At 36.5% G+C, this 24,337-nt stretch overlaps 1 protein-coding gene across 1 annotated transcript; it reads right to left on the bottom strand.

Moving 5' to 3' along the window:
* Nucleotides 1-360: 360 nt before the first annotated feature.
* LOC107956185 (uncharacterized) lies at nt 361-994 on the bottom strand. Its single transcript, XM_016891913.2, has 3 exons — nt 915-994; nt 628-705; nt 361-555 (listed from the first exon to the last, which is right to left on the bottom strand). The coding sequence occupies exons 1-3, from the start codon at nt 984-986 to the stop codon at nt 361-363; spliced, it is 345 nt and encodes a 114-aa protein (XP_016747402.1). The 5' UTR covers nt 987-994.
* Nucleotides 995-24,337: the final 23,343 nt, after the last annotated feature.

Below are 24,337 nucleotides of genomic sequence, written 5' to 3'. Positions count from 1 at the left end.
CGATTTTGTATTACAAATGTTTAAATTTAAAGTACATAAATGGTTGGTTTAGTGTATATGAAATTTATATAATAGTTGATCTAGTTGAAATGAGACAAATTTAATTGATTCAGGTTGAGATTTTTTTGGCACCATTTGGACCTTTTGAAAATAGTGAGTGACATCGTGATGTCAAGCTCTCAATGTCATGATGAGGACAAGTCAATGAGTTACATCTCGACCTAAAACCCCCAAAATCATGTCATCAACTCGATAGTTTAAAATTTTTACAATTTGATCTTATTCAATCTTAAATTATCTATTGAGCTTCCGTAAACTTGTACAAGTCTCGCATACGATTGTATAGCATGACAAAATGAGTTACAAGAAGTTATCTTCTCCTAGAACACGATATAAGTATCGGATACTACATGAACTACTTGTAGTGTAATAAGAAAGAATAAAAAGAAAGCTCACATAACTAGACAAAGCGGATGCCCTACTTGGGTTCAGAGCTTCCAATCTCCTTTTCAATTCCTCAAGTCGAGCAAACTGGGAGTTACTGCTTTCTTGAACCTATCAAATGAAAGAATCAATTTAGTATAGTGCAATAATGCAAGCTTATCCACCTACAGCAAAGAAGTATACCAGATTTTTTAAGTCCTCACATAACTTCTGCTTAAGTGCTTCCTCATCATTCAAAGCCTTCAATGCTGCTTCCCAAATCTGAAATACATATTAAAGAGCTGTAATAAAACTAAAGACACGAGGCACTATACTTGCTAGTAAAATGGATTGTAAAAGAAACTGAAAAATTATTCAGTAGCAAATCCCAAAAAATCAATTCAGGCCTTAATTAATTCAAATGCAACCATAATGATCATGTATAAGTAAATTCCAGAATCTACCAGAGAGAGAGAGAGAATGCAACAAACCTTTCGTGCTTGTTCTTCCTTCTGCTTCGCAATATGTATTCTCTCAGTTGACATTTCGATTTTCTTTCTCATATGTTCAAGGGATGAAAGTATGTACCACACATCATACCATGTACGAATCACCCCATTATAGAAAAATACATATAAATGAAAAAATATTTATATAGGAAGCAGCACATCAACCTGCTTTTTGGGGCCCAGCAGTGAGTTTCATCTCCATTGTAAAATTTGCTAGTTCTCTTTCAACATCACGTATTTTAGAATAGTTTTCTTCTATGTATCTGGAAGTGTGAATCAATAGAGATCAGATAAAATCTCCAGCAATTGAAATCACGAGAAACAAACTGAAAGAACATTAAAGAGAAGGGAAATGACAACCATATAAAGCACAATCCTCTGTCAACCTTAATTTGTACAAGTAAATGCTACAGACTAGATAAAAAAGTTCCAAGATACAAACATAATTCTTTTTTGTACTATAAATTCTTTTTTGTACTTTCCTCCTCCATCATTAAAAAACACACTATTGTTTTTCCTTGAACCAATAAACAAAAGTAAGAAAAAAAATCAAAATAAAAATAGCTATCATTCACCAAGATTAACAAGTTATTCCACAAACTAAAGAACAAAGATAAGCATATTATGCGAGCAAAAAGAAAGAAAAAAAAAGCAAAATATGCTATAGCCTATAGGTACATTTCACATAAAACTTGTTGCCATACTAAAATCCATGTCAAATTAAATAACCTACAATTTAAACAATGACTTTGCTCTAATACTGGGAAATCACATCAATGCATATCAAGATACACACTAAACATACAAGAAGATAGACATCTGATATTGAAATACCATCAATATGCAAAGATGATCTCTTTACAATAAAGTCTCTGTAGCTATTCATACAAGAATATGTATAACAGCTTCAACTAACAGCTACTATTAACTCCTTAGCAGACTATAATGGATAGCAAATAGTTACAATTGAACCAATTGTATAACAGCTTCGACTAACAACTACTCTTGACTAACAGCTATCATTATCCTTAATAATGCAGCAATGGTAAAACAGTGCGATCAATCTTAGGCATCCAATAAGAACCTTCAAATTTTGTCATACAAAGAAATGCTAAGAACAACCCTCTACTTGGAGAAGCTAAATAACAATTAATCCAAAACAAAAAGAAAACTAAAACTATCAGATGCTCCCTTGTCAAAGAAAAAAAGAATAAACAATAGAAAATTGTATTCCATCTTAGTTAAGGTTATTCATTCAACCATCTGGGCTAAACCCAATTAGAAAAATCACAGAAACAACATTTACAAACTTTCCAGTTCCTTTTCCTTAGTTTTCTATGCAACCAAACAGATATTTAACACGAGAAAGAAAAAAATAATAAGAATTACCTGGGAAGATAATAATTGAAACTGGTTGTCTTCTGGTTCAATTTTAGGGTATTTTATCAGCCCCTCCATTGATTCCTTTCGGATTTTTTTCAAATAAAAAGAAGATTTTATAAGACCAAATAGAGAAAAACAACGAATAGGAGGAAGGGAATATTGAAAAATGAAAAAGAAAGAACGAGCTTTTGGAAGGGAATAGAAATCAGGAGGGTAAAATAGGGCTTAGAAATCGGGAGGGTTAAACGAAAAGCTAAACTGAGCTTTTGGAAGGGAATAGAAATCAGAGAATTTTGGGAATAGAAGCGTAATGCAATAAGCCCGTAATAGGGCATTACACCCAACCAAACCACGAAATAGGTGGGGCCCACAGAATAGGGCAGTGATGGCATAGCCATTACACTCAACCAAACGTCATGTAGGTTAACTAGTCAAATTTTTAACAAATACTAATTTTGTGCATATGTATGAATGTGAAGAGCCAGGATCAATTAATGCAATAACATTAGTGTCATAAAGAGAAAATGTACCCATAATTATATCAGGAGAGGACGCCTCTTCACGAGCACGAATAGCATATGTTCTTGCGGGTGCTCTAACTCTAATCTAACTGCTGAATCTCTGGATGCACCCCTGTTACTCGCTCCCCCTCCTGGGTTTCTCTGCGGTCTACCTCTGGTAGGAGCATTTCTTGATCTCGCACTTGTTATCTCTTTTCTTTTAGTTGTTTTAGGACAATCCCGAATAAAGTGATCTGACGCTGCAAATCTAAAACAAACATTTTCACTTGCTCTACACTCTCTGGGGTGGCATCTCCCACATTGAGGACATTCCGGCCTAGGAGGTCGAGTATTGCCCGTGCTTGCAACTGTAGTGGGTTGAGTTCTAAAACCCTCGAATCTTCTGCCCCTACTTCGGCTAGAATATCTAACTGGAAAATGTGATCCACTAGAGAGCTCCCTAGGCCTCTTAGACATAGACTGAAATGATTTACTCATTTGCCTCTTCTTTGTATCCTGCGCTCCAGCTTCAGCTTCAGCTTCAGCTTTGCCTTTCTCTTTTTCTTTTAGCAAATCTTCTACTTTACAGGCTCTCTCAACTAAAACAACACACTCTCTAATTTCCAAAACACCCACTGCTAATCGAATATCATCATTAAGCCTTTCTTCAAATCTCTTACACATGTTAACTTCAGTGGACACAAATTCCTGGGCATACTTACTAAGTCTGACAAATTCGCGTTCATATTTAGTCACGAACATCTTACCTTGTTTTAGCTCAAGAAACTCTTTCTTTTTCTGGTCTATAAATCTCTGGCTGATATACTTCTTTTGGAACTCCTCTTGAAAAAAATCCCAGGTAACCCTCTCACTCGGTACTACTGACACGAGGGTCTTCTACCAATGGTAAGCTGAATCTCGAAGAAGTGAAACAACACACTTCATACATTCTTCCGGTGTACAAGATAATTCTTCAAAAACCCTGATGGTATTCTCAAGCCAGAATTCTGCTTCTTCTGCATCATCATCTTTGGTAGCCCGAAATTCTTCAGCCTCTTGCTTCCTAATCTTATCAATAGGTGGTCTCTCCCTAATAACTATACCTGCAGCTGGGGAAGCTACATGGGGAACCTGTGAATCATGAGGGGGTGGAGGTCTCACAGCCGGATTAGTACGAACGAACTCGGTAAACCAATCATTCATGGCTTGGAAGAAGGCTTCTCTAGCTCCTCCTCCCTGACTAACTGATGCAGGCCTTTCACTAACATTAACATCTGGTGACGCCGTCACTTCTGCGGGAGCAGGCGCATTACTCTCTACTTAATGTGTACCAGCTTGTTCAGGATCCATAACTATAAAAGAAAACATTTTAAAATCGTCAGGAGTCGTCATACTATCAAAATATATAAGTATGACATGTATAGGTAGACTCTTATTCATATTGCATATTTCTGAGAACCGACTAAACCTGCTCTGATACCAACAAAATGTAACACCCCTTACCCGAGACCGTTTTCGGAGTCGAGCACGAGGCATTACTTAGCTTATCTTACTAATTCGGAGCATAAAAACTTGTTTTGAAAATTAATTTCACTATTTATAGCAAATCTCTCCAATCGCGCAGTAGTTACTAAATTGATTATAACTCGAGATACGGGACTAAAAATTTAATTCCGTAAATTTTCCCTAAAACTAGACTCATATATCTTCCTACCATAAAATTTTTAGAATTTTTGGTTTAGCTAATTAGTACAGTTTATTAGTTAAAGTCTCCCCTGTTTCACCACTTTACTGTCCTGACCTCTTGCTACTAAAAATAAGTTTTCTTAGTGTAGGATTTTCATATGAAGTTCTCACTTGTTTCTACAGAAAATAGACTCAATAAGGAATCTAGAAATATAAACTATAACTTATAAAATTTTTTGTACAATTTTTAATAATTTTCTAAACTTAGAACAGGGGATTAAGCTATAACTCAGCTAGATTAAGCTAAAAGGATATAAAAAAAACATAGAAATAATTAAAAACGTGATGAAAAACACTTACCATGCAAGCATATAAGTCAACCGAAACTTTAGAACCCTAAATAGCTATCCTTCCTTTGAAATTTCAGTGGAGAAAAGATTGAGGAAGATGAAGTTAACTTTTGTTTTATTTAATTTAACTATTAATTATACATTTACTTTTTTAACCTCTAATTATTATCAAAATTTCATTAATACCTTGCCATGCACATCTACTATCTCATATAAATGGTCTAATTACCATTTAAGTCCATTAGATTTCCTTTCCATAGTCTTTTAGCCATTTTAACTAATAGAACTCTACTTTTAGACTTTTTACGATTTAGTCTATTTCACTTAATTAATCAAGCAAACATGAAAATTTCTTAAAGAAATTTTAATACGACCTTACCATAATCCCATAGACATTAAAATAATATAATAATAAAAAATAATAATTTAATCATTAGAGTTATGGTCCCAGAACCACTATTTTGATATATCTAAAAAAGGGCAGTTACAACTCTCCCCCTAAAGGAATTTTTGTCCCCGAAAATCTTACTAGAAAATAGGTTCAAGTATTGCACTTTCATAGCCTCTTTGGTTTCCAAATATCCTCTTCAATTCCATGACATTTCCAGAGAACTTTAACTGAAGCTATACTTTTATTTCTCAATTTTTTAACTTTCCAAGCTAAAATTCTAATCGGTTCTTCACTGTACGTCATATCTGCCTGAATATCAACATCTACAGGTGAAATCACATATGAAGGATCTAATCGATATCGTCATAACATCGATACATGAAATATATTATGAATCTTCCATAACTTTGACGGCAAAGCCAATCGATAAACCACTGACCCAATCCTCTCAATGATCTCATACGGTCTGATAAATCGCAGACGAAGCTTTCCTTTCCAGCAAAATCAGATAACTTTTCTCCAGGGTGATACCTTGAAGAATACTCTGTCACCGACTTGAAGTTCTGTATCTTTTCTTTTCAAATCTTCATAAGATTTCTGACGATAAGAAGCAACTTTCAAACTGTCTTGTATCACATTGACTTTTTCTTTGATTTCTTGAATCAAATCAACATCGAATAAATTTTTCTCATTCAACTTAGTCTAGTATAATAGAGTTCGACATTTTTGACCATATAAAGCTTCATACGGTGCCATTTTAATGCTCACTTGATAATTGTTATTATATGCAAATTCAACCAACGGTAGAAATTTCTCCTAATTACCTTCGAACTCTAAAACACAACATCGGTGCATATCCTCGAGTACCTGAATTACTCGCTTAAACTGACTATCATTCTGTGGATGAACGCTATACTAAAATGCAGTCGAGTACCCAGAGCTTCATGTAATTTACTTTAGAATCGAAAAGTAAGTCATGGATCCCTTTAAGAGATAATAGACATCGGCACACTGTGCAGTCTAGTAATCTCAGAAACGTACAATTTTGTCAATTTCTCTAGTGAATAATTCGTACGCACTGGAATGAATTGTGCGGATTTCGTCAATCGATCTACAATAACCCAAACTACTTCTTTCTTTTTTGGAGATAGAGGCAATTCAGATACAAAATCCATTGTAACTCGTTCCCATTTTCATTCTGGAACCATCACAGGCTGTAATAAACCAGAAGGTACCTAATGCTCGGATTTAACTTGTTGGCAGATTAAACATTTTGATACGAACTCTGGAATCTCTCGTGTCATACCTGGCCACCAGTACATCTATTTCAAATTGTCGTACATTTTATTGCTACTAGGATGTGTCGATAAACTACTACTGTAAGCTTCCTATAAAATCTTCTAAATGACATCAGAATTCTTCGAAACACATATATGGTTTCTGAACTACAAACTATTGTTTGAACCAATATGAAAGTCTGAATTAGATGTCGACTCAATCCATTTTCATTTAGAAATCAATTCATCGCAATTTTTTTAAGCTTCACCAATTTGTTGCAAAAACATCGGTCTAGCTTTTAATTCAACTAAAATAGAACCATCATCAACCAACGTCAACCGTGTGTTCAAAGCTCACAAAGTAAACAAAGATTTTCTACTCAAAGCATCAGCAATGACATTAGCCTTTCCCGGATGATAGTCGATGATCAAATCATAATATTTCAGTAAATCCAAATCTTTCTTTGACATCAAACACTTCATGCTCGTGTGATCCGTGAAGATATGACATTTTTCTCCGTACAGGTGGTTTAACCAAATGTTTAAAGCAAACACAATAGCTGCAAGCTTTAAATCGTGAGTCAAATAATTCTTTTTGTGTGGTTCTAATTGTCGAGAAGCATACGCTGCCACTTTGCCTTCTTGTATGAAAACAAGTAGTTTTGTCAATGGCGTAGCAATCATTGAAAATTCTTTAATAAATCTTCGATAATGCCCGGCTAAACCCATAAAATTTTTGACTTTTAAAACATTTCTCAGAGGCTTCTAATCAACTATAGGCGATATTTTACTCGGGTCAACTCTAATATCGTCTGCTGATACCACGTGTCCCAAAATTCCAACTTCTTGGAGCCAAAACTCACATTTGCTAAACTTAACAAACAACTATTTTTCGCGTAAAGTCTGCAGAACTATTCTCAAATACTGGGCATGCTCTGACTCATATCAGGAATAGATTAGAATGCCATCAATGAACACAACAACAAATTTGTGTCAGTATGACCTGAATATTCTGTTCATGAAATCCATAAACACAACAGGTGCATTAGTCAAACCAAATGACATAAAAAGAAATTCATATTGTCCGTACCTAATTCTGAAAGTAGTCTTTGGCAAATCCGAGTCTTTAATCCATAACTAACAATATCCAGATTGGAGGTCAATATTTGAAAACACTATCACACCTTTCAGTTGATCAAAAAAATCATCTATACGTGGCAAATGATATTTGTTCTTGATTGTGACTTTATTGAGCTGTCGATATTCGATACACAACCGCATAAACCCATCTTTTTTTTAACGAACAAAACCGGAGCACCCCAAGGAGAAAAGTTGGGCCGAGCAAAGCCCCTATTTGTCATTTTTTGTAACTGTGCTTCGAACCTTTTCAACTTTGTAGGTGTCATTCTATACAGAACTATCGATATCAGAGATGTTCTCGGCACTAACTCAATAGCAAACTCAACTTCTCTGACCGGTGGTAACTCTGGTAACTCCTTTGGGAATACATCTGTGAACTCACATACAGTCAAAACTGATTCTAATTTCAATTCTAAAATCATGGAATCAAATATGTAAGCTAGATACGCTTTACAGCCCTTTCTAACACATTTCTATGCCGTCATAGCTGAGACAACATTAGATGTACCATCCAATCTATCTAATTCAATTCAGATCCTTTCCCCGTTTTGACATTTTAACACAATATGCTTTTGTCTACAGTTCACAGAAGCATCATGCAGAGTTAACCGGTCCATACCTAAAATCACATCAAACTCATCAAAAGGTAACAACATCAAATCAGCCATAAAGTTACGACCCCAAATCATCAAAGGACGATTTTTACATACTTTATTAACTAACACATATTAACCTAAAGGGTTCATTACTTTAACCACAAATTCAGTAGACTTGAAAGGTATTTCCTTATCTGACACTAAGGTTGTGCATACATATGAGTGTGTTGAACCCAGGTCAATCAAAGCATTAACATTAGTATCAAATATAGAAAATGTACCAATGATCACATCAGGTGCTAAAGCTTCCTCTCGAGCACGAATCACATAAGCCTTAACTGGTGCCTGTGCCCCAGATCTAACAGCAAAATCTTTCGTTCCACTTTGACTATTACCTATATTTCCAGTGTTTCGGGGTGGTCTCTCTCTTGTAGCTGTATTACTCGAACGAGTATCTTAAGCCTTTTCTTTATGTAATCTTTTCGGACAATCTCTGAGAAAATGATCATAAGAACCACATTTAAAACACAACCCATCTTTCAATCTGCATTTCCTGAAGTATCGTCTATTACATTGTTGACATTCGAGTTTGTTATTTTTGACGCTACCCACACTCGCTATAAATGTAGCCTGAGGTCTCGAACTCGAATGTTGCTTTCCTTTATCTCTTTCAAAGTAACCTATTGAAGCTGATGAATGACTGTGGAGTTCCTTTAATTTTTTGATGGAGATGAGAATGATTTTTCCATAGGTCGTTTTCCTGTATCACGAGCCTCAGAATCTGCTTTTATTTTTTACTTTGCTGAGTTCTTTGGCCTTGTGTGCTCTGTCAGTTAGAGCTACAAATTCTTTCAATTCTAAAATCCTGACTAACAACTTGATGTCTTCATTTAGACCGTCCTTAAACCGTGTACACATAACTGTCTCCGATGGTATGCATTCCCGAGCGTACTTGCTAAGTCACACAAACTCTTGTTCATACTCAGCCACAGTCATACGATCCTGCTTCAATTCTAGAAATTCTTTGCGTTGCTTGTCGAGGAACCTTTGATTTGCATATTTCTTTCTAAAATATGTCTAAAAGAATTCCAAATTCACTTGATCTTTTGGCACTACCGCAATCAAGGTATTCTACCACTGATACTCTGAGTCTTTCAACAGAGAAATAACACACTTTAAACATTCTGCAGGTGTACAAGATAATTCGTCGAAAATTTACTATGTTTTCTAACCAGACTTGGCTTTCTCTAGATTGTCTTTGGTTGTACCACGGAAATCTTCAGCCTTATATTTTTAAATTTTATCAAATTAAGGTTTGCTTGCATGCATTTGTTCCAAACTCTGAGGAACTACAGGGTCAGGTTGGGGTACGAGAGGGGTTGGAGGTTGTTGAGCCAGCGGGTATGTTCTCATGAACTCTATAAACCATTCAGACATTATCTAGAAGAAGGCTTCTTTATCCTTTCCTTCTCGGCCCTCAGTGACAGGCCTACTACCACTAAAAGCTATTCCGTGAACGGAGGCTTGCACGTTATTTCAACTTCATCATAATCGACTCGGTTGGATGACATCTTATCCATATGAAAATATAGTTTAATTTAAGTCAAGAGTTATCACACTATCATAGTATATATAATGGTATGTATTTCTAGACTCTATACATGCTACATTCAGTTCGAGAACCAACTAAACTGTAGCTCTGATACCACAAAATGTAGCACCCCTAACCTATTTTCATTGTTAGATTAGGGTTACGGAGTATTACTGTACAATCGAAAACATTTGAACATTATATCATAAACCATTCATTCACATGCATACTATTCCTAAATAGAGTTCTCGAGGCCCTAAAAATATCTTAATAACAAATCAGGACCAACTTAAAACAATTTGGAAAGTTTAAGAAAAAGATGCAAAATTTGCAAAACAGAGGGTCACACAGCCGTTTGCCTCACACGGCTGAGACACACACTCCTGGCTCAGGACGTGTAACCTTAAAAATAAGGGAAACATAGCTGTGTCCCAGCTCGTGTCCTCACCTGTGTAACTCTCTGAGTAGGGTTACACGGTCGTGTCATACGTTCGTGTAACTTTTTGAGTTGCCCCACACACCCGTGTGCCATGCTATGTGTTAGGCCATGTAACTCACTAACTTACACCCTAAATAAATCATCAGATGACACACGACCGTGTGTCTCACACAGTTGAGTCATACATCCGTGTGCCTCACATGGCTAAGTCATACGCCCGTGTCTTAGGCCGTATAGACCCAAAATTTACCTAGAATCAATCCATTTCAAATCCATTACATGCATAACCATTCAAACTATTTAAACAAACTTTAAAAAGGCCCTAAACAACATCCAAACACACATCAATATGTCATTTCAAGAACCTAAATAAACTAACCAATATGCCATTGAAAGGCACCATAATTATAACAACACAACATTTTCCAAAACATGTGAACATTACCTAATTCCATGCATAAATACTTCATTCTATTGTGTGCCTAACACAAAAACTAATTGACCATTTTCAAGCCAACATCTTGTACCAAATGCCATACGCAACAATTCTCAAAACTAACCAAAAGAACTTACCTAAACAAACATTATAAATCCATTAAGCATTCATAAACATAAAGATATAAACATAACAAAATACCATTTACATTTTCATCACAACACCATATAAACCACCCTATACATGTCAGTATAAAACTTTTCCAAAATGTAAAAAATCTACCGATTTGACTTCTAGAAAGTGTGATAGATCTTCGATGAGCTTTCAAATCGGTCGAGCTTCTGATAATCTGTCAAACAGAGGAAAAATAACTACGTAAGCAATGAATGTTTAGTAAGCTCATATAAACCAAGCTTAACTTACCATATCATTTGCATAATATAAAGCATAACATAAAATCAACCATAAGCATAAGCTTGACATGAGCCTAAACAACAACATCAAGTCACAAGTTAGTACACTTGTTCATATATATATGAAATCATCCATAGGATATGTGATTCATCATGTATAAACATAACATTTTGCACCTTCAGTGTTCCATAATGTCATGATTCATTGCATTTACATACTTACCGAATTTCATAGGGACCCAAACCAACTCATTTAAACAAAAATTTCATAATTTTAACATGAAATTTTAATATTTTCACAAATCAATCCTAAATACAATTTCATCAAAACTCACTTTACAGAACTTGTTCATTTTTCAACAAAAATTCATAATCTATCATTTAACATCTAAACCTACTAAAAAAATCCAAGGAAAGTCCCTTAACCTTTAACATAACTATTAATTGCACATTTACCTTTTTAACCTTTAATTATTATCAAAATTTCATTAATACCTTGCATTACACATCCACTATCTTATATAAATGGTCTAATTTCCATTTAAGTCCATTAGATTTCATTTCCATAGTCTTTTAGCCCTTTTAACTAATAGAACTCCACATTTAGACTTTTTATGATTTAGTCCATTTTACTTAATTAATCAAGCAAACATCAAAATTTCGTAATGAAATTTTAATACGACCTTACTATTATCCCATAGAAATTTAAATAATAAAATAATTATTTACTCATCAAAATTATGGTCTCAAAATTACTTGTAACACCCCTGACCTGTATCCGTTACCAGAATAGGGTTATGGAGCATTACTGTAAAATTTAAAATTCAAAACATTCATTTGGAACATTTCATGAATCATGTCATATTCCATTCAAAGACATGCATATCATCCCTTATTCGAGGCCTCGAGGCCTTAAAAAAATTTCAGAAATGATTCAGGACTAAATCGAAAACATATATAATTTTTGGGAAAAAGTTGAAAATTTTCACACTGCAGGGGTCACACGACCGTGTGACTCACACAGCTAAGACACACGCCCGTGTTTCAGGCCGTGTTGGCATTCGAAGTAGGGACACACAGTCGTCTCCCAGCTCATGTCCGTGCCCGTGTAACTTTCTAACTTGGGTCACATGGCCAAACCTGTGTGCCAAGCCGTGTAACTCTCGAAATGGCCTCACACGTCTGTGTGCCAAGCCGTGTGCTAGGCCGTGTAACTGCCTGACTTGAACCCTTTTGAAACCTACAGGGGACACACAATCATGTCGCATACAAGCAATATCCAAAAGACATATTCATACAACCAATATGCCAGAAGGCACCTCAATTCACATGACATTAAATATACTTAAACACAACCATAACTTAGCCATTTAACAACTCAACAATTGCAACCAATTTCCATACCAAATTCTACCATAATGACCATATACCAAGATCATATTCAAGCATACCACAAGAGTCATTCTATACATATCATTTCTAACCACTTCAACATTAGCCAACAAGCACCAAAATATCAAAGTATCATTAAGCAAAGTACATTAATTACAAACCAAACATATTGGCCATTTCATCAAAAATAAAACACATATACATGCCATTATAACCATGACTTAGAAACATCAAAATCTACCGATATAGCTGATGGATAGTTTGATAGGTCTCCGATGATCTTCCAACTTGAACGAGCTTCCAATTAACTATAAAACATGATAAGATAAATTTCATAAGTATAAATTATATGAACTCATACTAGCCATAATTCTGAATACACATACTTTCTAACTTTCCATAATAACAAAGTAAATTGCATCGAAAACCCTTACCGAAGCTCATACAAAGTGTACTAACGATGGTCGTAACCATCCCTTTTCATAGCCGATGGTTGTCACCATCCCTTTCCATTAATTGATGGTCGTCACCATCCCTTTCCATAGTTGATGGTCGTGACCATTCCTTTTTATAATCGATAGTCGAAACTATCCATTTTCATAGTTAATAGTCAAAACTATCCCTTTTCATAGTCGATAGTCGAAACTATCCTTTTCAATGTATGATGGTCATCACCATCCCTTTTCATAGTTGATGGTCAAAACTATCCCTTTTCATTGATCGATGATCGTTGATATTCTATTGGAATTTTCCGTCAAAAAATAATTTGACAATATAACATTTAACACTCCAAATCCAGCCTAGACGTTATGGCCGAATCAGGGAGTTACAAAGAAGGGTTTTGAAACTAACGTCAGTTCGATAAAAACCTTGTATAGTTACGTGTTAAAAAGAGTTTGAGTTTTGCAAAACATATTCACTTACATATTCATTACTAAAACCATCGTTAGTTTGTCCATTCACCAAAACATAATTTGCAGCAGAAATCTTAAAAGAGGTTATTTTTTTTGAAAATCTAGTTCGTGTTTTTAGGAAATGTTTGTTTGCGTAAAATCGGGTTTTTGTCAATCATTGCAGTTTAGAAATCATAAATGCATCCAAATCCAAAAATTTAAAACAAACAACCCAAAAGTCCATTTTCAGCTTTCATTGAACCTCATTTTCTCGTGTTTTCGTTACATACCTGGTTCATTTTTTATGCGAAAACAATCTCGAGATTACCATAACCTAAAAATCGACAATACATGCCCAAAAATCAGTCCTTAATCCTCTATTAAACCAAAAGAAAGAGGTTGACTATGGCGAAACTCAAGTGTTCGTTACTTACCCAACTTTCTGAATAATCCTGCTACTGCAATTCCACAAGCCGGGGGTTTCGTACCTGACAATTCACTGCTGCCAATAACCCAGAAACAACATTAATGAAAAGAACAACAAGTTTAGAACAGGTTTGAAATTTACCCCTAAATCGCAAAACCTCACCACCTCTACTTACCAAACCATATGAAGAACACCAAGGCACAATGATTTAAACAACGGAATTAAGATAGAATCTAAAAAGGAAAAGAAAGAAAATTTCTTCTTAAAGAATAGAAAAACAATGTCAAACAAATGAAGGTTTTTGGGAAAGAGAAAATTTTAAAATATAAAATAAAAATAAAAAAATAAAAATAAAAATAAAAATAAAAATAAAAATGAAAATGAAAATGAAAATGAAAATGAAAATGAAAATGAAAATGAAAATGAAAATGAAAATGAAAATGAAAATGAAAATAAAAATAAAAATAAAAGTAAAAATAAAAATAAAAATTCAAATTAAACTAACCCCATTCTATCTACTAACCACTTTATCCCATAGAATCCTAATCACTAATCACATCCAACTACCTCAGAAACCCAACTCTACCGAACCTCTATCAGACAACCAAGGCAAAAAATATCATCCATGCTCACACAGGGAATCGAACATGAGACCTTAGGGTAAGCTAACACCTTACCACTTGAACCAGCAACCTCATTTTTATATGAGTTAACCAAAAATAAAACATTAACCCACCTAAAAGGGATAAGGGTAGGGTAAAAAGATAACATATTTTCCAAAAGTGGGACTTGAACCCAAGACCTCAAACACACACCCAAAACACTTAACCATTGAAGCAAATTCATATTTGTGACAGAATTTATAGAATCAAAAATAAATAATTCAGGGCGTTACAACTCTACCCCCTAAAAAAAATTTTGGCCTTGAAATTGGCATGGTCTAAACAGATCAGGATACTGCTGACGCATTGAATCCTCAAGTTCCCACATGGCTTCCTCAGTGCCATGATTCTGCCACAGATCCTTAACTAACAGAATAGACTGAATATACTTCCTCTTCAGAATCTTTACCTCATAATCCAAAATCTGGACCGGCTCCTCTTCGAAAGTGAAATCTGGTTTAACCTCGATCTCCTCAACCGAAACAACGTGAGATGGGTCAGACCGATATTGTCTCAACATCGAGACATGAAAAACATTATGGATATGGTCCAACTCTAGAGGTAGCTCTAACTGATAAGTGATCGATCCTACACGTTTCAAAATCTGATACGGCTCAATGAACTTATGGCTCAACTTTCCCTTGCGTCCAAACCACAGAACCTTCTTCCACGAGGATGCCTTAAAAACACGAAGTCACCCATAGAGGACTTGATATCCCTTATTTTTAGATCCGTATAAGATTTCTGTCTATCAGAAGTTGCCTTAAAATGATCCCGTATCAGTCTAACTTTGTCCTCAGTCTTAGAAACCAACTCAGGACCTAAAACTCGTCGCTCACCCAACTAAATCCAACACAGTGGAGTGAGACACTTACGACCGTACAAAGCCTCGTAAGGTGCCATCTGGATGATAGACTGAAAAATATTATTGTAGACGAACTTAGCTAAAGGCAAAAAATCCTCCCAGCTACCTCGAAAATCACACAACTCTGAAGCATATCCTCCTATATCTGAATCACCCTCTCAGATTGACCATCGGTCTGAGTATGGAACGCAGTACTGAAGTCTAATTTTGAACTTAAAGCTTCATGGAGTTTCTTCCAAAATTGAGAAATGAAGTGAGGATCTATATCAGAAATTATCAAAACCAAAACCCCGTGAAGTCTCACAATCTTAGAAATGTAGAGCTTGGCCAACTTCTGCAGAAAATAATTCGTCTGAACCAGAATGAAATGGGCAGAATTGGTCAACCGATCCACGATGACCCACATAGAATCCTTCTTAGTAGGTGTTAAAGGGAACCCACTAACGAAGTCCATCGTAACACGTTCCCATTTCCACAAAAAAATCTTAACGGGTTGGAGTAAACCCGAAGGCAACTGGTGCTCATCTTTAACTTGCTGGCACGTCAAAAAATGGGAAACAAAATCTGTTATTTCTCGTTTCAAACCCGACCACCAGTACAGTTAATGGAGATCCTAATACATCTTAGTTCCATCGGGATACATAGCATAAAGACTACTATGCGCTTCCCTCAGAATCGTTCGGTACACAAACTTGTCCTCGAAAACACAGAACCTTATCACTATTCAGCCCAAAATCAGACGTACTGCCACTCTCAACCTGACGGAAATGCAGAACCAGAGAATCATCTCTTAATTGCTTATCCCGAATCTAATCAATCCAAGTCAACTTAACTTGTAACTTGGCTAACAGACTTTCATCATCAAACAAACTGAGACAAGGAAACATAGCTCTCAGATCAGGCATTGCTCTATGACTGAGAGCATCGACCACCACATTAACCTTATCGGGATGATACTTTATCGAACAGTCATAGTCCTTAAGCAGCTCAATCCATCTACACTACCTAAGATTCAACTCTTTTTGAGTAAGGAGGTACTTGAGGCTTTTGTGATCGGTGTAGATGATACACCTATCACCATACAGATAGTGCCTCTAGATCTTTAAAGCAAACACCATGGAAGCTAACTTGAGATCATGCTCAGATAGTTCCCCTCATGTGAATTAAGTTGTCGGGACACATAAGCTACCACCTTACCATCTTACATCAGTACACATCCTAAACCGACGTGCGACGCATCACTATAAACCACGAACTCCTTAGCAGATTCAGGTTGTATTAGAACAGGAGCTTGATTTAGAACAGACTTGAGCTTATCAAAGCTCGATTGCTGCGCATCAGTTTAGACAAAGGGAACATTCTTGCATAGAAGCTTAGTTAAAGGAGTTGCAATCAACGAGAACCCCTCACCAAACCTTCGATAATAACTTACAATACCTAGAAAACTGCGGATCTCAGAAACATTCTTAAGTTGTTTCCAATCAAGTACAGCTCAATCTTTCGAGGATCAACTCGGATCCCCTCAGCAGAAACCACGTACCCAGAAATGTTATTTGTCTTAACCAGAATTCACACTTGCTCAACTTAGCGTAGAGCTGTTTCTCTCGAAGTATTTGAAGCACTACCCTAATATGTTCATCATGCTCATCCTAGTCTTAGATTACACCAGAATATCTTCGATAAAGACCACGACGAACTGATTCAGATACGGTTAGAAAACCTGATTCATTAGATCCATGAATGCAGCCAGAGCATTCATCAAACCAAAGGGCATGACTAAGAACTCGTAGTGTCCATAATGAGTCCTAAAAGCCATCTTAAAGATATCAGCCTCCTTAACCATAAGCTGATGATACCCGACGCGAAGATCTATCTTAGAGAATACCGAAGCCTTACGAAATTGATCAAAAAAAATCTTCGATCCTCAGAAGTGAGTACTTATTCTTCACAGTCAGCTTATTCAACTGTCGGTAACCGATACACATCCTCATGGTACCATCCTTTTTCTTCACAAAAAAAATTGGTGCCCCCCACGAAGACACACTAGGACTGATAAATCCATGATCTAGAAGCTCTTGAAGCTGAGCCTTAAGCTCCGTACGCTCCTTCGTTGCCATTCCATACGGAGCGATGAACACTAGAGCTATACCCGATAGAAGCTCAATGCCAAACTCAACTTCTCGATTCAAAGGTAAACCCGGTAGCTCATCAGGAAATACATCTGGAAATTCCCTCACTGTTCTGATATTCTCGACCGAAGAGTCCTCAAAAACTAAAACACTCAAAAAGTCCAGATATACATCACACATTTTCTGAACCAATTTTTCAGCCACTAAAGTAATCTCGACACTCATCGATCACAACAATTTCCACATCATCATCGGTTTTAAAAATGACCCTATTAGTCGCACAATCCAAACTGACTCGGTGCTTTACTAGCCAATCTATTCCTAAAATCAAGTCGAACTCTCCAAATAGTAGCTCCATCAGATTTACCGGAAGCACAACCCATTGTACTTTTAACGATACATTTCTATACAGTCTGTTTACTCGAACTGACTAACCTAGTGGACTCAGTATAGAAATCTCACCGAAGTACTCTCAACCACAATCCCTAAGCTTTCAAAAATAGAACTAGCTACGTATGAGTGTGTTGACCGTATGTTTATCAAAGCATTATAAGGGGCATCACAAATAAATAACGTACTCGTAATCACATCAGGGGCGTCTCTGTCCTCACGTTGTCAAGCAGCATAAACCAGTGTAGGCTAGATCGGCTCAGTCTAATTAGCAAATTTTCCCTTTGCCCAAACCATTACTACCTCTGGCCGGACCATGGCCCCTAGGTGGCTGTTGTACTACCCTATGAGGCTGAACAAAACCCGAACCCAAATCTTATCTGATCAGAACGCTGTAGGCACTCTCTATATGATGCTCTAATGATCCAAAACAAAAACAATCCCCTAATCTCCTCCAACACACGCCCGGATGGTGCCTACTATAATAGTGGCATGGCTAAACCCTAGTAGGAGCAATTGGAACCGGTGTCTCGCTCATATCCAGATTTGGCACACTTCACAAAGAAGAAGACTCAGCTTGAGTCCCCCTACAATGCCCGCAGCACCTGCGAGTACCTCGACCACGAGTTCCACGAGCGCTCATCGTTTTTCAAGCTTGATCTACATTAAAAAATTTTATACATCAGTTTCAGTGTTTATTAACAAATGTCTTATGCTTCAGATATTTATCAGAAGTTTCAGAACTATTTCAGAAGTCTCAGGTTCTAACTAAATCAGTATAGTTTCAGACAATTCTAACTATATAGTATTTCTAAGTTTAGAACTACTTATAGGATTGGCACTGAAAACTCGGTGTATTACATACTTTACTCATAAAACTAAACTTATTTAAAAACTGTTTCTTTTTCAAATACAATTTTGAACCCAAAATTTACAGCCCTAGTTTTGTAACCTAGCTCTAATACCACTAAATGTAACACCCCAAACCCGGCCTAGACGTTATGGTCGAATCAGGGAGTGTTACAAAGAAGGGTTTTGAAACTAATATCACTTCGATAAAAACCTTGTGTAAGAGGCCCAATTTGCCTGGGCCTAAAATCACAAAAATAAAAAAATAATAAAAAACCAAAAAGATAATTAAATGTCCAAAAGTCCAGTATTACAAGCCCACTAAACGTCAGTCCAAAAACACTTAACCCTGACCCAAATCTCTACCTTAGCCCAAACACTAAACCTAAACTAACTTAATGGCCCGATGGCCCAACACCTAGCCTAGCAGAAACCAAAATCAGAAAACCCTAGCAGCTAGGGTAAGCCTCCAGCGTCGCAACTGAGCCAGGTTTCCCCCGCGCGTGTGGCGCCTCCGCGCCAAAGCCACGCCTTCGAGCCGAGCCACGCCACCACCAGGGACCAGGCCTTCACGCGTTGCACCTCGCCACGTCCTCGTACGTCCGTACACCTGCACAGAATGAATGCAAGAAAGCTGAAAACGACAACAAAAATAGCGGAAAATAAAAGGAAAAGGAGGGATTCGAGGGGGATTTTTCTTTTTCTTTTTGTTTTCTGTAAAATCCAGCTATATAAAAAGCCATTCATTTTGTATTCGAGAGGGGGGAGACGCATATTGTATCAAAGAAATCAACACACAGAATCAATACAAAGAAAATCGAAAAAATTGAAAAGAAGGTCTTTTTTTTTCTCTTTGGCTTCTGATCCTTTTCCGTTGTATGTTTTTTCTTTTTCCTTTCTTTTATTAATCATATATATATAAGAGTATATAAAATATAAAAAAATAAGGGGGAAGTTAGAAATCGTACCTGGAGTTGGAGCACCGCCGAGTCCTACCTCCGTTCGGGCCAGAGTTGAATGATGGGAGGGGGGCTTTCGTTTTCTTGATGTGGCACAAAATAGAGCGCTGCTGATTTAGGTTTTTTTTGTATTTTATAACGAGAAAAACGACGCCGTTTGAAGCCTTTCCTAGTGGCCTCAAAACGGTGCCGTATTGGCCATATAACCCGTGCAGGTGACACGACCCGGGAAAGGATCCGCGCGTCCAGCCTTTTGGTCTATTTGCACGAATATTCCCTCTTGTTTTGTGGCGTTTCAATTTGAGTTTCTTCAAATTTTTTAATTTGAATCGCGTATTTTATTTTATTTCCAATTTGATCCATAGTTATGCGGTGCCGTTTCCTGTGTTTAGTTTTGATTATTTATTCTTGCGTTTAATTACCGATTTGGTCCCCTATGAAATACGCACATTCCATAGTTATGCTTATATGTTTTTTTTAAAACCAATTTTTTATACAAATTATTTCTTTTAAAATACCCTACTTCGTATACTTTATTTAAATATTATATTTATATATTATTAAATTTTCATATTGTTATATACCATTATTTGTATTATTATTAAACTCTTCATTTTATACATATGTTACTTATTTAAGTTAATATATGTCTATTATTAATTTTAAATTCATTAGCTTTCAAATGTTAATATTTACATGCAACCATTGTTCTTATGAATACGATATTGTTTGTTTGTATCAATTGATTGTTTGTACACTTTGGGCTTACGAATTATCATTTCACATTGTATACTAACATTTTATTGCATTATATCTGCTTAAAAGGTTACGTTTTATATGACTTTTATTCCGAAAGCTTTCAAAATAATGTAATACCTGATATTTGGAATCCCCGAGAGAATTGAGCCTACGTATTGGGTTCTAATTTTTCTCGTTGAATCTAAATTATCAAATTTTCTTTAATTAAAACATAAATAAAAATCTCATTCTCGGGAATTCGATATGTGGTGTCCTAAGGCATTGGATATGACATATTGTTCTCTCGAGACGAGGATTTTTCTAATAAATGAAAATAAAGGCAATATTCGATATTTAGGAGTTTTGTGAAATCGAGCCCTAACTTACTGGGTTTTGATTTTCTCATTTGACCCAAATAGTCGGATGCCCTTTTAAGTGGGAGTGAGAAGCTAGTTCTTCGTGAGGTCTTCACCTCTGTGCAGGATAGTGGATCACTTCCGGGATACATCCGTACCTCTGTCTTCGTGAGATTTTCATCTCCGTGCAGCCATAGGGAAATGTATTCCCCTGAACCGAACTCGGTCTGTATGAGCCTATAATGGGTGAAGATCGAGGAATCTGCTGGTTCGGGTACCTTGACTTTAGAACCAACCCTCATATAGTGGACTTAGGAACTTAACCTAGGTAGAGCCACTCCAAATCCCTAGTGGTTACCTGATTAGGTACTTTTTGTTTTCCTTGTTTGCTTCTATTTTGTACTAACCCCTCTTGTTCTGTTTTGATTATGATTGCATTGCATTTGCATCTTAGGAAAGAGATATTGATTCAAGTTCGATTACTAAATTAGAAAGCTTGTCATGGAATACGAATTCCTTGATAAAGTGGAAAACAATACAACTTCCCGAATATATTTTGAGAAACACAAGAATGGCGATAGAAGAGTTCGTGACCCTGTTTCGTAGCCTAAGGATTCAAGGAGATCGTCTAAGAGCCTTCGACGACCCAACTCCCATAAAGAAGCTGACGAGCCTTATGAAGAGGGACAGATGATGGATCGTGACCAAGATCAAGAAAAGGAGCTAGCAATGGCATCTATTGGCAAAATTACCTCAAACGTACGGATGAAGAAAAAGATCGATGTTGTTTCTTGGAATATGAGGGCGAGGTCGTACATGTATCCGTTTTATGTAAAGGAATTTGCTTTCTAAAAAAGTTTCCTAAATGTAATTGAATCAAAATCAATGTCTCTCTAGGCATTCATTTCATGCATTTGCATTACATTGCATTACATGCATTAAAATCCATTGAAAGAGTCTAAACGAGTAAATTTATTTCAGCTAACCTGGAAAACCAGCCAACCAAACACCCTTACGATATCCAAGCAAAGACTAGGGAAATGGAACGAAGGTTGGAAAAATTAGAGTGAATGCAGATTCAGATGCAGGAGCAATTGATTGAATTTCAACAGGAGATGAGAGATCACATGCTAGAATTACAGAGAACTATGATAAACCAGTTCAACCGATTGCTAGCTGGAAAGTCAAAAGAAGTGAAAGACCAGGCGGTTTACTTTGGGGTTGATAATGAGGATCTTGTCTATTCCTTAGATTGTACTCCGGCGAGTGTCCAGGTCCAGCCAGATGGGTGCGCACAAGGGGCACACTTTACTATCGGATCCCAATATTATCAGACTGGTACATCGACACTAGTGAATTGCCTGATAGGCTTAGGATCCAATTTGAGGAACGATTTAGCTAATCCTGTTGCTAATCTAGCTGAAATAAAGCAAATGAGGGTAAAGTACCCAGATACTATAAAGATCCCAAGGAAGAAGGGTAATAAAAGGGACAATACAGGTGGATATAACAAGGGCCACTCAAAACCAATCACTGTGGGCAGGCCAAAGACGGAGACCACCAGCCATCAGAGCCCTTTAAAGCAAGAATCTGGAGTGAAACCAGGTACTGAGAAGCTCCAGTTCACACCAATTCCGATGTCATATAAGAAGCTGTATCAAAGCTTGTTCGATGCGCATGTTGTTACTCCTCATTACTTGACCCCTTTACAACCTCCTTATCCCAAATGGTACGATATGAACGCGTAATGTGATTATCATGCGAGAATTTCAGGGCACTCAGTAGAGAATTGGATTGCCTTTAAAAAGCTAGTTGAAAGACTCATCAATAAAGGCGTTGTCAATTTATCCAGTGCAGAAAATACGCTGCCCAATTATATTGATAACGAGGCGAATGAGGTGTATGAAGAGGTGTTGGGAAATGTTCACATCAATGACGTGTCTGAAGACACAATTGGAAAGTGACCTTGTTAGATGTCCGCCCTTATGAATTCTGGAGTGTTCTAAACAATGAGACTGCGGAAGAAATCCCTATAGTTTTTAGAGCTTTTCTAGAGTAATGTTCAGAACGTTTTTGTTGTTTTTAGCCTAGAAATGATAGAAATTCCTTTGTGAAATAGGCTTATGTCTGAACGTTATTATTTTAATGAAATACATTTTTGTGATTATTTTCATTCTTTACGGATAATTCTATATTCTTTCATTCTTTTGGATTTTCTTCCAAACCATCATTCATTCATTCATAATCATATTGTATAAATAGTTATTCATAAATTTATACATTCTTTTGTATATTCTTTGGTGCTTATGGGTCCTCAGATATCAATGACATGAATGACACTGCTACAGACCCAGATTTTCATTTTGAGCAAGGCATGTGTTCAGAGGGATCTCAAGACTTTGAAAATGACAAAGATTGTAACTTACCTCCGGACTTATTGAGGATGGTTGAACAGGAGGATAGACAGATCCTACCTCACAAGGAATCATTAGGAATTCTGAGCTTGGTAAAGATTAAAGTTGACCTGTCCTTAAAGATGAAGCAAGACCTTGTTCAAAGATGTCTTTGTAGGATCATACCAGGATATGCCTAGGATAAACGCTGATAATGAAATCTACGCAACAGCACAATGACAGAAATTTGTAGTAGGAATGATGCAATTCTTTGCCGGGGCAACGCCTTTCTCGTTGAGTCAGCATAGCTTTGCCCATTTGAAGTCGAGTTTCCATCCCTTCAAGATGTTTTCTTGTCGTAGTTGTGCCCCAAAGGGCTCTATAAAGGAAATCCGATATCAGAGAAGATTCTTCGAAAGGGATAACAAGGACTTGCCTAATCCCAAGAGTTCAGATCCAATTCAAAAAAGAAGAAAAACAAAAATCAAAATCAAAATCAAAGTCAAAAAGAAGAAAAAGAAAAATCAAAAATCAAAGTCAAAATGAAAATGAAAAAGATAAAAGAAAAGCAAAGAAAAGAAAAGGAGAGGCCAAGGCGAAAACCCAAAAGGGGCGCTTTGTGACCGAATGTGGTTTTGAGTTGAGAACCCGAAAAGGGCGACTCAAATTTCGAGCAAAATGGGGCATGAACATCACCATTATCGAAGACTTCTAAGGGGTATTGCTTCACTATTGAGATCATTAATTACTTCATCAAATGGATAGAGGCTACTGCATGCGTTAATGTCATCATATGCCGATATAGAATTCTAGAGAGAATGGTATTGGAAATTGCATTGAACTTGAATGACAGCACGATAGTGTAGGGCTGTAATCAGTTCAAAATTAGACACCACGGTTTGTCACTGTATTACAAGACAATGAATTGCAAAAATTACTGAGACTTACAAGGAATGATATGAGAAATCACCATTCGCCCTCCTTGCTTGCCGAACATTTATCAAGATTTCTATCGGAGCAACGTTGTTCTCTTTGGTTTACAGGATTGAGGTAGTTTTACCTATTGAAATCTCCTCTCTCCGGGTATTAGAGTTGGAAGGATCCAATCGCGACGTGATTAGTTGGACCTAGGAAAAGTGTTAAAAGCTAT

Source organism: Gossypium hirsutum, chromosome D07 (assembly GCF_007990345.1).
Source record: "Gossypium hirsutum isolate 1008001.06 chromosome D07, Gossypium_hirsutum_v2.1, whole genome shotgun sequence".
Taxonomy (NCBI): Eukaryota; Viridiplantae; Streptophyta; class Magnoliopsida; order Malvales; family Malvaceae; genus Gossypium; species Gossypium hirsutum.
Note: the sequence above shows the minus strand (reverse complement) of the source record. Positions and strands in the feature narration are given on the sequence as shown.

Excerpts from the sequence above, each read along its gene's own strand:
- LOC107956185 (XM_016891913.2), bottom strand. The coding sequence starts at position 986 with ATGAGAAAGAAAATCGAAATGTCAACTGAGAGAATACATATTGCGAAG. Across the intron at positions 706-914 it reads AGGAAGAACAAGCACGAAAG|ATTTGGGAAGCAGCATTGAA; the intron begins GTTTGTTGCATT and ends TATGTATTTCAG. Across the intron at positions 556-627 it reads GTGAGGACTTAAAAAATCTG|GTTCAAGAAAGCAGTAACTC; the intron begins GTATACTTCTTT and ends TTCATTTGATAG.